The 16,457-nt window shown below is 38.9% G+C and overlaps 1 protein-coding gene across 3 annotated transcripts in view; it reads left to right on the top strand.

Annotated features, from left to right (window-relative positions):
- CCDA (cytochrome c biogenesis protein family) overlaps window positions 1-16,457 on the top strand; it is a 197,168-nt gene that overhangs the window by 56,087 nt on the left and 124,624 nt on the right. For 2 of the 3 annotated variants that reach the window (XM_089831872.1, XM_089831873.1), the window contains exons 2-3: window positions 411-554; window positions 1,449-1,607. In XM_089831872.1, coding sequence (XP_089687998.1) covers window positions 467-554; window positions 1,449-1,607 — 247 coding nt within the window. In that variant the 5' untranslated portion in view covers window positions 411-466. The remainder of the gene's footprint in view (window positions 1-410; window positions 555-1,448; window positions 1,608-16,457) is intronic. The other variant, XM_089831874.1, reaches the window with a different exon arrangement.

Consider the following 16,457-nt stretch of genomic DNA (forward strand, 5'->3'; position numbering starts at 1 on the left):
AATTGATAAATAACAAATTCTAGTAATATGTAATGTCTTTAGTAATCTACAAAGTTGGACGTCAAGCATATGATACCCATCTTGGAATGCTTTGCAATCCTTTTTAGTATTATTAAATTCAAGGAATTGTGATGTATGCTATGCTAAAAAGCATATGTTGAAGCAGAAATTTGGTCATAGGTTTCGATTTTGGTATCTTACATATACACTTGATATGTTTTAGTGTTATTTGCATGCTATAGAGTCCATTTTGTTATTTTTCTGTCCCTCCTGTGAACTGTTTTCCACTAAAACAATAAGTACATGTTCACATTACATACTGCATTTCTTGATTATTTTGGATGTATCTGAAAGTTGGGTGGATGTAGCTTGGCAATTTTCTAAGAATAGGATGCCTTATTTTTCCACAGGTACATGCATCTAAATCAATCAGTCGCCTACATTCTATTTTTCTTTCAAAATTTAGATGGCTTCTGTAGTTGAACTTTGGAAGTGTGGAATTAGTACGATCATATGCTCAAGGGATAATTCAAAGTTACTACATGGAAAGCAAGGTATGTCACATCTTGCAAAATCTTTCTATATACAACTACCTTTCAAAGTGTTAATTGGTATATAAGATAATGGATGATGTCTTTTCGTGAATAAACATAGCTATAATAACAATAATTATGCATGGTTTTGGTGAACTTTCTTTCAGCTCTTTTGATGGGATATCAACATGCCTCACCATAAACTACAATCGTTGTCTCCATACTAGTCTTCATACTTAAAGAATCATCATTTGTTTCATATGGTTTTTTCGATGGCCTCAGACACAACAAACTCATTATCAAATAGAATTACCTTTGATGATTCATATGGAAACCAAAACCTACTCCTTGTGAGCGTATTTAACAGACCTAATTCTCATCTGTCCTTTTCCATATCATAAATGCATTGTTAGCCAAAGGAAATCTCTTTTATGACCTAGATCATCACAAATATGATAGTGGAGAGTCATGGTAGCTTTTGCAGGGTGCTAGCTTTCTTTTTGATATGAAGAGGTTGTACAAGGAAACAACATGCTCAAAATGAACTTGGTACTCTTCTCTTATTCTTGTTTTTGAGTTTCGACTTTATTTTACTATTTTCTACTAGTATTTTTGAAATATATACTATTCCTCAATATATTTTGTATGGCAGCATCAAAGGTTTGCATTTCTCTTTTCATGTTGTATAGATATGTTTAAGTACACATCAAATGAAAAACAAAATTTGATAAAATGTGGACAATTTGATAGCTTGATTCTTGAAATAAGTGTCGAGTGTTGGTAAAATTCTCATTGAAGTCTCTGTTAACGGTGATTTGTAATATCAGATCTATGCATTAGTAATAACAATAGCCTTTCAATCAGTGCACATGATTTTGACCTCATATTAAATTTAATTACTTGATTTTATTGAAGGAATTAAAAAGACTATTAGAATGTCAAGCAAGCGTGCTAAGGTGTCATCCTTTGGTTTGCCATCAAGGAGCATCATTCATAAATCGCATGAAGAGAAATACTTGCAGAAAATCCCAGAAAGGAACACTGCTATTGGAATTTTTACTAGTATGATTGCAGGTTGGTATTACCTGTTCCGAGTTGATCCAGTGAAGTTGATTATTATGTTTTTTGATACCATCTATAGAATATGTTCTTGTGTGTTTCTTATAAAAGGTGTCCTAAATAAATTAAAACAAATATTATAATATTTATATGCAATCTATAAACTGATACATTCAAATAGAAACAAATGCATGCTAATGATAGTATTTAAAAAACAAGATAAAAATAAAGTGGCCTGCTGGCTCTAGCCTCAAAATCCAATTTCGCTTGTTTGACATTTCGTCAAACAGTTCACAGACAAAGTCAAGTTCTGATTTTTGTGTGTATGCAAGAGTTTGTTTTTGGTCTCAACTCTTTCCAAATATAATGAAATGATAAAATGTAGAATACAAAGTAATGACTAACTTTGGATCACCAACTTTATTGCTATTATTTAGATTGCAAAATATTCACAATTTCAAATGCTCATCTACAATAATTTAGTCTATAGAAAGAACCTTGTAGTCTTGAGGGTTCACATTGGATGTCTGGATTGAAAGATAATTTGCAGCTTGTTCGAAATTCCTCACCAATACCCTATAGCAGATCGCAACCAATATTCAGAATGTATTGCTGCTATCAAACCCCATGCAGCTCCAATAACAGTGAATGCAGTTCTAGTATAGTGAATGTAGGTCCTTAATATGGTATGATAAATCATCCAATGCTGGTAGGAATTGCAGAAATATAAGTTCCAGCTGAAACCAACCCTTCTTCAACCAATTTAGCAAACAATATATGAAATAATTCTCAGCACAAACCCTTCCAGTCGTGGTTCGAATTGCAGACCAGAAATTGAATCGGTGCCTTGTGAAAACTCCTCAAAATGGCATCCAAATCTGCAGAAGCATTGAAACAGTTATGAAACTGTGAAACTCATTCCAGTCCCTCTCCAAAACGCAGTCAGATAATTAATTGAATGGTATACTACAACACCATTCAATCCTCAGATAAATCTCAGACCAATACTCAGTAGATAGAACACAATTTACTTGGCGTTTCACAAATTGAAAGGGCTGAAATGGTGAAGAATTCACAATTCTCCAACAATGTTGAAGCCCTTGTTTCTAGCCCTTCTCCAAACAAGTTATCAAATAATATAAGCAATAGAATGAGTGATCCTTGCAAGGTATTATATTTATAACATTTCAATGCAAATTTTTCTTCTTCACACTGAACACCAAGAGTCTTCATGATCACATTTAAAACTCTTCAACCTAGTTCCAACGAGCTTGTTTACCGTACTGGTAAAGTAAATGAACACATACAGACAATGAACTCTAACAGCAGAATTATATTCGCAATAGTAGATTCAATCTATTTTACAATGATCCCAGACGGGATATAAATACTATTGCCGAACCTTCCCGAAGGAGTCCGTCGGCCACAATTATTCTATCCGTTACAAACTATTTACCGCTGGACCGTCGGCTACGGAATACCAAAACACCGCCGGACCGTCGGCTACAGAATACAGAAACACCGCCGGACCGTCGGCTACAGAATACAGAAACATCGCTGGACCGTCGGCTACAGAAACACTGCCGGACCGTCGGCTACAGAAACACCGCCGGACCGTCGGCTACAGAAAACACTGCCGGACCGTCCAGTCGGCTAACACCATCCCCCCCAAAAAGAAAAGTCGTCTCTTGACGACTGACAAAATATCTGAGACAAATTAACAAACAAAATATATCATCAGAGTGACTACAACAAGAAAAATCTTCTTCTGTCACATCACTTCCACGTTCATCCCGTTACATCTGGAGCCTTTGCTAACACAATACTATCTCCTCAAGTTGACCTTGATAGCCACCTGTGCTGCTTTCTTTGTTTCCAATTCCTCGGTACCCTGAGCCAAGTGTCGTTGCACTGCCTCCAACTGGATGATCAGCTCCTCCCGAGCTCTCTACGCATCCACCAAGACAGCCTCACAGCCACACCTGCTCCCACTGCCTCTGGTACATAGAAAGTCCATGTCTGCAGCAACTTCAGCTCTTCTCAACTGGTCAAACTCCCACAACTGATATCCGCAACGACTGGGGGTCCAGGGGGCAACGCCCCTGGCAGGGTCGAGGGGCAGCGCCCCCGCGGGGTACAGGGCGGGGTCGAGGGGCAGCGCCCCTCGCCGCCAAGACCAAATTAGCACTTCGAAACCCACACAAAAATGCACGGAACACACCATTTCTGTCATTATCTGCCGATTCTGCACTCTTTCTGGCAACCACGGATGTGTCCCCTTCCCTTTGGCATCATCTGTCACTCATTTTGAACAACTTGATTTTGTCGTCGTTTTTTTTTAAATTTTTTTATTGGTAAATAAGTATCCTCCGTTCATTACAAGCACACTCTCCGCCGGAAAATAATGTTTGCTACCATGCTCACAATCAGCAAGAGATGAAAACAACCTCCACGGATGAGCATAGGGCAAATCATGAATTGAAACCTGCACAACTGCTATAGATCAATTCTTCCCATGGCAATGACCCGCAACAACAACCCCAGGATCTGGTTGGACGACGACAAAGTTCCGCCAGAAACCACTTCGCGGCAATTTAAAAAACTCCGCCAGACGCAACCACAACTTCGTCGCCTGTGGCCTTCCTGTTCTCCCTGCGGCCTTTCTGTTCTCCCCGCGGCTTTTCTGTCTTCACCTGCGGTCTTTCTTTTTCTACTCGCGGGTCTTTCTTTTTCTACCCGTGGCTAATTGAGCGAGGGTTTATAAAATGTTAAGCCCGCGGACATCTGCCCGCGGGGCTTTTAATAACCCGCGGACAGACTGTCCGCGGGGACCTCCGGTTCCCTGCCCACGGACAATAGTTGCCCGCGGGGCTTGTCTGCCCACGAACAATAGTTGCCCGCGGGACTTTTCAGCCCGCGGGTCTGTCTGTCTGCCTCCATTTTGCCTCCAGGCGTCGCCATTCTGCAATGACGACGGAGTCAGCTGGCCATCTTGTGACAGCGATGGAGTCTTCCTAGCACCATATATTTTGAATTTGGATCTGTTGACTGCCGGAGGTACCTTTTGCCCGTCCAAAGTTGATAATCTGATCGCTCCATTGTCGCCGACCTTCCGAATTTGATATGGTCCAACCCATCTGCCCTTAAACTTTTTCCCTTAAACTTTTTCACTTTGGTTTCATTTTGGCCGTCGTACACCTTACGTTTGTTCTGTGCCACCCCCGTCGCCCACTGTGCCTGTAGTCGTCGCGCAACTGGATTATTTCCTTGCTGTCGGTGCCCTTCCACTAAATTTATGCTGCGGTGTAACCTTTTCCTTCCGCGTGATCCATTCACCATGTACCGGAGAATGGGATTTTTCGTTTTTCTGTGTTCAGACTGTATGTTCTTTCCCTCAGCTTTAGCCATGGCAGCTTTTCCTTCTTCCACTTCCCTGCATTCCTCCAGACATTCGTTTTCCTCCTTTTTCTCATCTTCGTCGACCCTTAGCATATTACAACTCGGAAAGAGTTCGTAGTCTTCTATCTGCCAGTGGTAAAGGCCATTCACTGAGTCCAGGTCATCGTCATTCGATCCTCCGTCAAGTCTCAATACTCCTTCATCCGGTTCCATTCTCCTCTTTCCTTCATCATCACTCTCGCCTTCACTGTCAGAATCTGATAATGCTGCCTCCTCACCAACCATTTGCGTGTGCAGGTCAATTATGAATCTTTTGCCTCCGCGCTCCATTGATAGGGTATTTCGTTTCCAGTCATGCTTTACTTTTGCTTGCACCAACCAATCCCGTCCCAGAATAGCATCATATCCTTTTCCTTTCAATGGAATAACCACAAAATACAATAAAAATGGTTGCGTACCAATTGTTATCGGTTGCGCTTTCAGAATTTCCAACGGTTTGATTCCATGTTGGTCTGTCGTGAGCAACTGAAATGCAGGTGGCCACAGCGTCGGCTTTCCCAACTTCTTCCAAGTATCCTCCGGCAATACATTCACGCCGGACCCTCCGTCAACAATTGTCTCTGTCAAAACATTTCCCAAAATCCCCATCTCGACGACCACCGGGTGCCGTCCGGAGGTGAGTGCCAGCAGCATTGGGTCTGTTGTCATCACTTCCCTACTATTCCTTCTTGTGTCCTCCGGTGTTTTCGAAAACGGTGTATGATTCAGAATAGCCGTCCGTAACTAGGGCATTGTGAGAAGGTCACTTATCTTGACTGGTATCTCCGTTTGTAAGATCTGTCGTACAATGTTTTGTTCTACGAAGTTCCTTGCCAAGGTGCCGGTGATATCCTTCAACTGAGATGTTCCCGCCGATGATGCCTTTGCAATGTCCGCTTGCGCTTCCCCCACTTTTCTCTTTTCCTCCGCTTGCCTTCGTGTAATTGCCAGAACCTCCTCTACATCCGTGCCAACAGTGATCAAGTTTACTCCAGCCTTTGGACACTTGGAATCTTTGTGATCGCCAGGTCCACACCATCTGCATAATAATTTCGGTGTGTTTGCCATTGTACAATCTCGCGCAAAATGACCCCACAAATTACACGCTCGGCATTGAACGATCGGCCGTCCATTTGCATCATACTGAGTTCGACTTCGGCTCCCATTATTATTGTTATTATTGTTATTATTTTGCCCTCTGTTATTATTCTTGTATCCTCCGGATGTAGCACCGATGGTATTCGTGTTTCCGCTACTACCCAACGGGGAAGCCTCCTATGTGAGAAACACCTGCGGAGATCCTCTAGTCTTCATGTTAAAGGGACAGTCCTTTGTCGAATGGCCCATGATCTGACAGATGTCACAGAATTGGTTCTTCGGACACGATCCCTTAGTATGACCGTCGGTCTTACATTCCGCACACCACAGTTCACTACCTTTTGGCTCCTTCTGCATGTTTTTAAACTCCTTCATCATTCGAACCATATCCTTCTGTAAGGCACGAACCTTTTTGCTACTACCTTCGTTGTCGCTACTATCATCTTCATCAGGCTCGTTGTCATCCGAATCAGAGGAGCTAGTTTTCTTCTTCTTTGTCTTCTGCTCACTTTCAAGGTCCAGTGCTCTGTTATACGCGTCCACATATGATGATGGTGGCACAATTTTCATTTTCCTCCGCAACTTCGAGCGTAGGCCGTCGACGAACCATCTTTTCTGCAATCCGTCCACCGGCTTGCTTTCCATTTTGTTTATTAAGTCTTTTAATCTCCTGGTGTAGACACGGACAGTTTTGTGCTTCCCCTGTTTGGTATTGAAAATCTCCGCTACAATTTCATTATCATCCCGCAAGAGTTTAAATTCCGCCAGGAATTCCTTTTTAATGTTATCCCAGGTATCCAGCTTTTGCGGATCCATATCCGAAAACCAATCAATCGCGACACCCCGTAGGGTGGTTTCTGGAAATTGCCTGGCCCATTCGTCGGCATCTGTGATTCCATTTGCCCGCCAGATCGTCTCACATGTCTTACAATGTTGGAGGGGGTCGGCTGTACCATCGCCTTCAAATTTCGGTAATTTTTCTTTGGGTCCCGCCATAACTTTGGAGGTCTGCACTCCTACAGTGGTCGGCACTCCCACACCGACAATCTGGACTCCCACACCAGCAGTCTGAACTCCCACATCGGCGGTCTGCACCCCCACAGCAGAGGTGTCGACAGCTGCAACCCTTGGTGAAGACAGAGGATCCTCCGAAATTGTTTCCCGCGGAAGTCTATCCTGGACGAAGAGGTCACTCCACGCTCGTGCTCCGTCGGCACTGCGAGCCGTGCGAGTTAATGCTCTCCCGTCTGAATTTTCTTCCCTCGGCGAACACAAATTCAAGAACTCCTCCCGTGCTTCTTCCACCAATTCCACCCGCTGTCGAGTCTCCTCCAATAATTCCTTCGCACTTCGGTTTCTGTCGGTAATCTTCTGGAATCTCCGTCGGCGTTCGGCTTGCTGTGCTAGAATTAAATTCTCTTGCACAGTACGGATTCCATCTTTTCCCTTCGCCTTATTTCGATCCTTGTTAAGCTGATTTGGCATTAATCTTCATTCCTCCCACCTTCCAGATTCATAAGGCAACGGCGCCAAATGTTTACCGTACTGGTAAAGTAAATGAACACATACAGACAATGAACTCTAACAGCAGAATTATATTTGCAATAGTAGATTCAATCTATTTTACAATGATCCCAGACGGGATATAAATACTATTGCCGAACCTTCCTGAAGGAGTCCGTCGGCCACAATTATTCTATCCGTTACAAACTATTTACTGCCGGACCGTCGGCTACGGAATACCGAAACACTGCCGGACCGTCGGCTACAGAATACAGAAACACCGCCGGACCGTCGGCTACAGAAACACCGCCGGCTACAGAAAACACCGCCGGACCGTCCAGTCGGCTAACAGAGCTTTGACACTAAGGTGTCCAATATACAATACTAGCAAAAATAACAACCTTAGTGTATTTAACTAAATAATAATCATAATTCACCTGTCTTCCGAAAATGACTAAAGAAGCATCATTATCAAAATCTGACAGCACGAGTGATCTTGATGGAGAAAGACGATGGGTGAACCTGATGGGGTGACTTACTAAAAATAGATGCTCTCTCCAAGATTCTTGAAGTCCAAACTAGAAGCCAAAAATAAAAACTGAGAGCATCATTCAACTCCTCTAACTCATCTGAGCTCATCAGAAGCATCCATTGACTTATTATAATAGTAAGTCCCACCAAACAGAGATATAATCCTCAACAAGGTTCTCTAATCACCAGTATTAGCCTACAAGAACCCAATAATATGCTAAATCCATCCACTATCATGGTCATGCCAAAAAGGGGACATTACAATAAAGATGAATTTAATTTGTGGTTAACATTTGAACTAGCCAACATTGTGCAAGGAAGATCAATAGAGCCTTTGGAATTAGAGTAAAGGATTTCATTTTTTTTAATATTGATAATCGTTTACAAATCTTGTGCTCCTTATGAGCAAAAACATGAGACTTGCAAGCTTATTCAAGCTTTTTACAAGCATCCACACTAGAAACAACAATTGGAAGACCAAGAATCACAACTTAGAATGCACCTTTTGCAATGAGACAAATACAACTAATGGAAGACCAAGAGTTACAACTTAGAATTCTACAAAGATGTCCCTCTTGAGATTTCACCCAAGGTCTCCACAATGAGAAGTTCAGAATTCATTGCTTCAACCAAGCTAAACCCATTGGACAAAGATTTCATTATTATTACTAATACTAATCTATAATATATACTGCACATGAGGTACAAAGTGGTCATTCTTCATCTAATGTCTGGTTTAGATGGAAAATGAAACCCACTAATCATTGTAATTACAAAAGTTCAAGAAAACAGTGAGCTTCAATAATGGCGTGTTGTATAAAAATGCATAACACTATTTGGTTTAGTGTTGTCTTGCAAAGGACAAATTGAATTGCTATCAGTATTTAGGTGATTCTAGGGAATCAAATAGGTCGAGTAAATCTTTCTACAAGAAAACCAAACATTGTGTTGTGGATGAAAAAGGTATAACATCTAATCAAGAAGGGAAGTAGGTCTTTCAAATCTTGGCTTTGAAGAGCTTAGTCAAGAATCTTCAAGTGAAAGTAGTTTTTTATCAACAATTCTTGAATTCATTAAAATATTTTTAGAATTGAACAAAGGGCCCTTATCAGACAATGGGCAACAATACTGACAATAACAATAATGGTCTACCTTCACTTCCTTTACTATGGGAAGCTAGTATTGGTTCCTTCACACTTATAGAGTACAATGACTTTCTACATGCTCAGAGGAAACAATTTCCAAAATTACATGGAGATGATAGACAACATCTTGATTATCATATTGCCACTTTCACCACAACATGTAGTATTTGGGGTGGCATACACAAGTGCCATAGTGTAACTTTTGTGTTGAGACTTTGGTTGGAAGTAACATTGCTAAGGTTTGTACAATCACAATTTGGGAGATTGTGGGTAAAAAGTTCTTGGCAGATTTAAACTATTCAAGGACAATCAACTCTCTTTGCCCAACTATCAATTGCAAAAAGGATAACCAGAAGACAATGGGAGAGTTTATTGTGCAATTCAACTACAATGTTGGAAGAATGAACAAGATTTTGAAACTTTCATTGGAGATATTATTGAGTTGTTTGTTAAATCCATCTCCATAATTTTTTTTCTTAATGATCATGTCTAGTGAGATTGATTAGCTAGGAGAAGCTTAGGAGTGAGAAACAAGGTTTGAGGATGACATGATTACTATTGGTGAACTCAAGAAAGGCCCATAATATCATGATTCAATCTTGCTTATCCTATCTTGCAAAGAGCGGTGAGTGGTGTGACAAACATGAAGCTATAACTTCAACAAAATATCTTTTATTAATAGTTGTAGGGGCATCCTCAAGGAGATAAAATGAATGGTATATTCAAATTACTTCCACTTGCAAAGCTTTCTTTGGGGAAACACTAAAAGATAACTTGAATAATGTTCTCTTTCCAAAAGATAAGAGATAGTAGCATTATAAATTGTTTGGAGATACTTTCTAGTATGAAATTGATGTTTCTTCAATCATACCTATTACTCAATTTTCACACATGTTAAAATTCAAAAAAACATACATGTTTATCACTCTCAAGTTATACTTAGAATTGCAAAAAAGAATCACTTTTCATTCATATTGAAATAATAGATAATGTCCTTGCATTATTCACCGTCATGGTACAATTGATATTTATAAGCATGAAATAAAGATGCTCAAAGTAAAATCTCTCACACATTTGACCATGAGAGTAGTCCCTATCTATTGATATATATTCCTTCTCTACCAAAATAAATAACATGAAAGAAGTATAAAGAGAGAAGACAATGGGCAATAGTCATTGCCTGTAATGACTGGCTGAGTTGCATGCATCTGCTTCCATCCATTCGCTGCCTCAAACCACGTTCCTTCCATGCATCCGACCCCTGCATTCACAGAAAATGTTGTTAGATCCAATGGATCTAAGCAATGCGAGCACCTCACCTCGTCTAACATTCACATTCCTAACATGCTACTCATCTCAGCAAAATAAAAACATACATCAATAGAGAAGGCAAACAATCACGATAAATGCTTTATTAACATGTTTGTTTCCTGTGCAACATGATCATAACAGAGTGAATCATTTGTGTGTAGCTGATTCTTAATGTAAAAGAAAAAGCATTAAAGGGATAAGTCATTTTGATTTGAAACCTTTTGCTTTTAATATCAGAAAAAATGAACATTAAAGGGACAAGTCAAATAGGTTTGAAACCTTTTGTTTCAAATAGAGTAATAAAGCTGAAAGTGCCAAGTGTAGCAAATAAATACAATACAAGTGTGCTGAAAAAGAACATACACAACTAGTATGAAAATAAAGCATCAGGCATTGTAGGTATATCAAACACATTTTGAAGCAGCAAAGAATAAAAGGAGAAAGGTTTTTTCTTTTCATGTGAACATAAACCAAAGAAGTTGTTTTCAGTTTTAGCCTATCAGATCTAAAAATATGAAATTCCATATAAATGCTTCATGCCCAACAAAGGAAAGTCTCAAAATCTCAAGATGGAAGTGTATCAAGTTTACAGAATGGTGGACCACATTATGCCTTTGTGGGAGTAGGCATTTCGAAGATCAAATTAGAAAGGTTTCAAAGATGGATCAATAGACTTATTCATGAATGTGTGGACATATCAGATTGAGTTGAAAGGTGAACAATTGAAATTATAAGCGATGCAAATGGAGTTATGGGTTTAAGCAGAGAAAAAGGGCACTTGGGGTTTTAACATAATCGAAAATTATGGTTAGAAATCAGAACAATGATATGCAAGGAAACCCATCTCGGTTTTAAGTACATTAAAAATTTCAAACAACAAAAAAGAGGCATAAGATCACTTATAGAAAGTAGAACTCCGGATTTGGGTTACAATGTCAAAAATTTGTTCAAATTTTGCTGATAAATGCATGACCCAAATTATAGTTGTAGGTAAATAAGATTAAGTGTCATGAAGAACAAATATCCATGGTGTGGCTAAAAGATGCAGCCGTGATAACTCTAGCAAGCAAAGAAAATGCCTAGATATGAGATGTTACAGAAAAAAGACTTAGTCACGGCAAGCCACATATTAACCAACAATCACGACATGAACCAAAACTATGCATGGTGGCAGAGAATTTTACAGGGAACCATCATGGTGCGGCTAGGGTTTTATCAAACCCTTCTTTCACGCAATCGACAAATGCAAAATAAAAGAAATATCTGCCTTTTCTTTGTTATGGATGCCAATGATTATGTTGGATTGTATAAGATTTTGAGTCCGGTTATATAAATTTAGAGGAGATAATAATCTGTTTATTAATATAAGTTATATGACTTACTTATTCAGAGTTATATATTATGTTCATAAATAGGTTATTATTTTGTTTTAAATTTAGAATACGAAATTATTATTATATTAATTGATGCTTAACAAATCAATTAATTAAAAAAATGTTTAAGTCAAACAAAATAATTGATTTATTACTATTTGCATCAAAAATATGTAATTAATATTAATAAGTTGATGAAAAATAAATCAACTTGTTAGTGTTAAGTTAAATGCAATACTAATAAAAGGAACTTGAGTCATTGAGGGAGATGTTTTAGTTACTATTTTTAGACTCTGAGATTAGACTCATGACTTTGGAGTCAATTATGGAGCGATTTGTGGCATTTATGAAGTCTTCTTAGACTTATCCACAAGTGTAGTTGATCAAGGCACAGTTTGGAGTGTGTGTGGCATGTTTTTGGAGTTTTAAGGCTATTTTTGTAAGCAATTTTCTTTAATTTTCAACCCTCACTTCCTGATTTTGGGGGAAGGTGGTGTTGCTTCATTATTGTTATATACCCCTCTTTTTGAGAGAGAAAGGGTTCAAATTTTAAGAGGAGAGAGGTGCACGTGTGATTTTTTTGTCCTTGGCATCTTTTTCTCAAATTTTCTAACCTATTATGTAGATATATTGTTCTTTGGGCTTTTGATCGCAATATAGTTTTCATTGGGTTTAGCTTTTGGAGTGATGAAGGGCCACACCACCCTACCAACTCATAACCAAGAATGCAACAATACGGAGACAAGAGAGATAAAATGCTTCCCAAGCAATTTTATTATACTTGAAAATCCTTACAATATTCTCCAAATGAGAGAACTCCAAATTCTTACAATATGAGAGAGCTTCCAAACCAAGAACTTCCAACTACCTTGTACACCAAGAGCTTCTACAAGAAATTACGCTTGAAGACTTCTACTTCTTGAACTTCTACTTGAAGAGTTACACCTTGAGAGCTTGCTTACAAATGTTCATATGGCTTGCCTAAATAGGCACTTCCAACCCACGACATTACAAACGCAACCAATGTGGGATAAAAGGTAAATGCAACTACCTTACAACAAATATTAAATTCCCACCCAAATACAACTAAGCACCACCATGTGGCCCAATTAGAAAATTACATTTCCTTTTTGGATCACAACAAATATTAGAATGCATGATTTAAGGAACTTTCCACAAGCTTCTAAGATGCCACCTACACACTTCGATAAATAGAATGACAACCATTTTCTTATTTTTTCTATTTATGCCACTTATGCACCTTGAAAATAGAAATTCCTCTTTTCCTCTTTTTTCTATTTTCTCTCTTTAAAAAAAAAAAAATTATTTTCTTTTTATTTTCATCACTTTCCCTCTCCTCCATAATTTTTTTTTAGAATTTTACTTTCAACATGCCCCCTTTATTTCGGATGCAAGATGCTCTTGCATCAGATTCCCCAAGTTTGAAAAGATGTTCTAGTAACTGGAAGAACATCATTCAGGATTCAACACATAAATTCCAAACTTTTTCTTCACATATATGTCCTCCAAGTCTTCAACTTGCACACTCTTTCCCCTGTTTTTCTTCTCCTCCTTCACATCCACCACAAGTGTTCCATAGGTCTGCTTTCCATGCTGATTTCCAATCTTCTCAGAATCTGCCAACTCAACTCAATTGCCAATACTCAGGTTCCTCCTACCGAGCTCTTCATTCTGCAAAGGAATCAAGGAAAACTTCCTACCACCTTTCTCAATAGTAAACACATTCCTAACACAATCATGCACAACCCTACAATCATACTGCCAAGGTCTACCAAGTAACACATGACAACTGTTCATGTCCACAATATCACATAATACTTGATCCTTATGCTGCCCAATCTGGAAATCAACAAGGCATTGCTCTCTCACTTCCAAAGCATGCTCACCTTGCAACCAACCAATCCTATAAGGATAAGGATGTCTCACTCTCTTCAAACCAAGTTTTTGAGCCATCTCCTGAGCAACAAGGTTATCAGTACTACCACCATCTATAATCACCTTGCAGATTTTGCCACCAGACTTACAACAAGTCTTGAACAAACTAGTCCTTTGACAAGAATCTAATGTCTTCTTACCCATTAGTACTCGCCGAGCCAACAAACTTTCTCCTTCCTTAGGCTTATTTTCTTGGACTTAAACCTCATTCACAATAGCAACTGTCCTACCAATAGGACATTCAAAAGATCTATGCCCTTCTTGACCACACTTGAAACAATTACCTCTGAATACACCTCCACCTGTCCTTCTTCTTTGTTCAATAGGTTTTGGTTCACCTTTTGCTTTTGGTTTAGCTTGTGCCGAACTATCTTGCTTCTCCTTCACTCGGGAACTACCTTGATTCTTCCTGTTTAGCTTCTCCTCTACTCTCAAAGCATACTGATTAGCATCCTCAATTGAAGAAATATTCAGCATACCAACCTCATCCCGAATATTGAATCTCAAACCATTAATGTACTGCGCTACCTTCTGTTTTGACAATTCTCTATGCCCAGACCGAATAGTCAACTTGTAGAACTCCTCGGTGTAATCCTTCATAGTCATATCCTTCTGCTTCAGATTCTGCAACCTCTTAAACAACTCAAGTTCATAATCAATAGGAATGAACTTAGCCTTCAACTTAGTCACCATCAATTTCCATCTAGCGATCTTTATTTCACCTTCCTCTTCTTTGTCTCTTTGCAGTTCCTTCCACCAAAGAGCAGCATGTCCCTTCAACTTAGTTTGTGCCAACCTTACTTTGAGTGGATCTTCAATACCCTCAAGCTCAAAGTAGTTCTCTAATTCACCAATCCAATCAATCAGGTCTTCAGGATTCAAAGTACCTGAAAAATTAGAAACCTCCATCTTATGCTTTAGCTTCAACTGAGATCTAGGTCAAGCAAACTAACTAGCCCTAATTCGAATAGGTCTCTCCTCACGATTAGTTCTGTCCTCATTAGCAGCTTCAAAGTCTTCGACAACTTTGTTATAAGTGCCTTCAGTACCCACATGCCTAGGTACACCACCCAAAGCACTTACAATTTCAGCAATCATGTTACTCTTCATCAATGCAATCTCAGATCTGAGCTCTGCTCTTATCTTCTCTGATATCCCTTCTTCCACAGCATCACTAAGGTCATCAATTTCCTTAAGGTCTAATCTTTTTGGAGGCATCTTCCAAAATTTTAGCAAACCCTAAGCAACAAATCCACCAATCTAGAAGATAAATCAGCCACAAGATCAACCTTCTCTGCAAATCCTGGTGTAAACTGCCTCATGTTCTGCGCTCTGTCCACATGCTCAGGAACTTCCGCTTTGATACCACTTGATGAGGGGCCACACCACCCTACCAACTCATAACCAAGAATGCAACAATATGGAGACAAGAGAGATAAAATGCTTCTCAAGCAATTTTATTATACTTGAAAATCCTTACCATATTCTCCAAATGAGAGAACTCCAAATTCTTACAATATGAGAGAGCTTCCAAACCAAGACCTTCCAACTACCTTGTACACCAAGAGCTTCTACAAGAAATTATGCTTGAAGACTTCTACTTCCCGAACTTCTACTTGAAGAGCTACACCTTGAGAGCTTGCTTACAAATGTTCATATGGCTTGCTTAAATAGGCATTTCCAACTCAAGACATTACAAACACAACCAATGTGGGATAAAAGGTAAATGCACCTACCTTACACCAAATATTAAATTCCCACCCAAATACAACTAAGCACCACCATGTGGCCCAATTAGAAAATTACATTTCCTTTATGGATCACAACAAATATTAAATGCATGATTTAAGGAACTTTCCACAAGCTTCTAAGATGCCACCTACACATTTTGATAAATAGAATGACAACCATTTTCTTATTTTTTCTATTTATGCCACCTATGCACCTTGAAAATAGAAATTCCGCTTTTCCCCTTTTTTCTATTTTCTCTCTTTTTTTCATTTATTATTTTCTTTGTATTTTTGTCACTTTCTCTCTCCTCCACAATTTTTTTTAATTTTTTTTTTTTTAAATTTTACTTTCAACATGCCCCCTTTATTTCGGATGTAAGATGCTCCTGCATCATGGAGTAAAAGATCTGGTTGTATGCTTTGTGGTGATTGATGTTATCTAATTCTGTTTTATTCAGAAATCTTTTGGGCAACGTCTCGTTTTGCATCTTTCATGTCTAATATCTATTATTCATAGGTTTTGAGTTGTGTTTCTTTGGTGAAATATTTGATGGTGATTTATTTCCCTCAGTATATTCATCTTTTAGCCTTCTCTTGAAATATTTATGTGGATTAACAATTCCTTCAAAGTTGTGTTTTGTGGTTATCTATTGAAAGTGTTCATTGTGCTACGTAATATAACAGTAATTTGCGTTATTATTTCTCATTTATCACCTTAGTTTTCATCATTTAGGTTTTCCATTTTCAAGTTTACCTCTCTACCCTTTTTCCATACAAACT

This window comes from Cupressus sempervirens, chromosome 5, assembly GCF_028749045.1.
Source record: "Cupressus sempervirens isolate cs-2001-9-10 chromosome 5, ASM2874904v1, whole genome shotgun sequence".
In the NCBI taxonomy this organism is placed as follows: domain Eukaryota; kingdom Viridiplantae; phylum Streptophyta; class Pinopsida; order Cupressales; family Cupressaceae; genus Cupressus; species Cupressus sempervirens.